Below are 1,432 nucleotides of genomic sequence, written 5' to 3' on the forward strand. Positions count from 1 at the left end.
ACAGGCAACCTGTTTTCCAAATAGGGAATGCTTCAGAAGTTGGCTGCAGACAGGAACTGATTCTAACATCTGTCCTATGATGCTTTTTCAGGTGTCGTCAGCAAAACTGCCAGGGTCTCACCCCAGCACGTACAGTAAAACACTGGTCAATCTGCGGCATCCCTTCTCTTCTGCCACAAACAACAAGTCCTGAACAGCTGAAACCTCCCACTCCCTAAGCCCTGCTGCCAGCTGCCGTTCCACAGGACCTTTGGGGCCCAGCTCTGGTAGGGCCCAGCTGTGGCACCTCAGCTCTGACTGCTGGGAGAAAGCGGTGAGAAAGTCCGCAGAGACCTGAGAGAGGTAGAAACCCCCAGGAGAGGCAGGACTGTTGGAAGAAGGGCTTGGAAGTAGCTCAAGGAGCCAGGAGGGGAGGTGGTGACGCAGGAGGTACAAACCACAAGGGGAGGAGCACCCAGGGAGCTCAGCCAGGCTGGTGGGGACAGTCAGGGAGGGCTCAGGGGGCTGGGGGCTGTGGGGCTGGCCCTCGCCTGCTCTGCCTGACTCTGGCCTCCCTGGCCAATCGAGCCACGTGCTGCCTGCCTTTGGTGGGGTCACCTGACAAAACCTTTCCTTTCTACATTTAACAGGTCTATCCTCTACTTGCAGGGTCTCATCGCTCAGTTGTGGGTGCCCAAACTACCTGATGTGAAGACGGACCCTAAATCACCTCTGACAGAGACCAGCTCACCCTCGGATGAAGCCGTTACTGGGCAGCTCATGCAGAGAAAAGAGAGAATGAATAAATTGGGCGATGCTCAGAGGAGCAAGAGTTTATCAAGTTCCCAGCAGTCATGCTGGGTGTCCTTGCACTATACACGTCTGAGAAACATTTTTGTGATTCACTGGTAGCTGAAAATAATTCTTAGTCTAAATATGCCTTCTCCACAACGCCCCCAAGAACACAGAGGCAGGAAGATGGTAGTGGCCCTTACCCACATATGAGCAAGGATGTTGACATCAAACATTCTTTCAATTTGGTGGTCCTGAGTCGAGAGCAGGTCAGCAGCTGTAATGACACCAGCATTATTCACCAGGATGGAGACATCCCCAATGTCCTTTTTCACCTTTTGGATGGAGAAAAAACAGAAAGGTCTGCGTCATTCTTTATCAGAAAAAAATGCAAGGCTGTGGAAGATGAGCAACAATTCGTATCATTCTTAACGTTCTTTCTTTTAGGAAGATCATGCCACGTTTCCAGATGTGGAAGCACCTGAGCAGTAGTACTGTGAGATCGGGGGTTTAGTTTGATGCTTCTCCCTTTATTACTGCCAATATTTTGAACTCTTCCACATACTGCCCACAGACACAGTATGCTCTGTATAGTCACTCTTGGGCCTATGGGTGTACAGAGCCAGCTCGAGCAGATCCTCTACAACAAAATGTTTCATAC

General features: G+C 50.7%; 1 protein-coding gene across 1 annotated transcript in view; it reads right to left on the minus strand.

Moving 5' to 3' along the window:
• Positions 1 to 1,144, minus strand: part of LOC104274235 (estradiol 17-beta-dehydrogenase 11-like) — a gene marked incomplete at both ends in the record, with an annotated part of 3,174 nt that extends 2,030 nt beyond the window's left edge. The window contains 2 exon segments of the mRNA XM_009869799.1: positions 975 to 1,117; positions 1,120 to 1,144. Coding sequence (XP_009868101.1) covers positions 975 to 1,117; positions 1,120 to 1,144 — 168 coding nt within the window.
• Between the last annotated feature and the right edge of the window lie 288 nt (positions 1,145 to 1,432).

Source organism: Apaloderma vittatum, unplaced genomic scaffold, assembly GCF_000703405.1.
Source record: "Apaloderma vittatum isolate BGI_N311 unplaced genomic scaffold, ASM70340v1 scaffold36565, whole genome shotgun sequence".
Classification (NCBI taxonomy): domain Eukaryota; kingdom Metazoa; phylum Chordata; class Aves; order Trogoniformes; family Trogonidae; genus Apaloderma; species Apaloderma vittatum.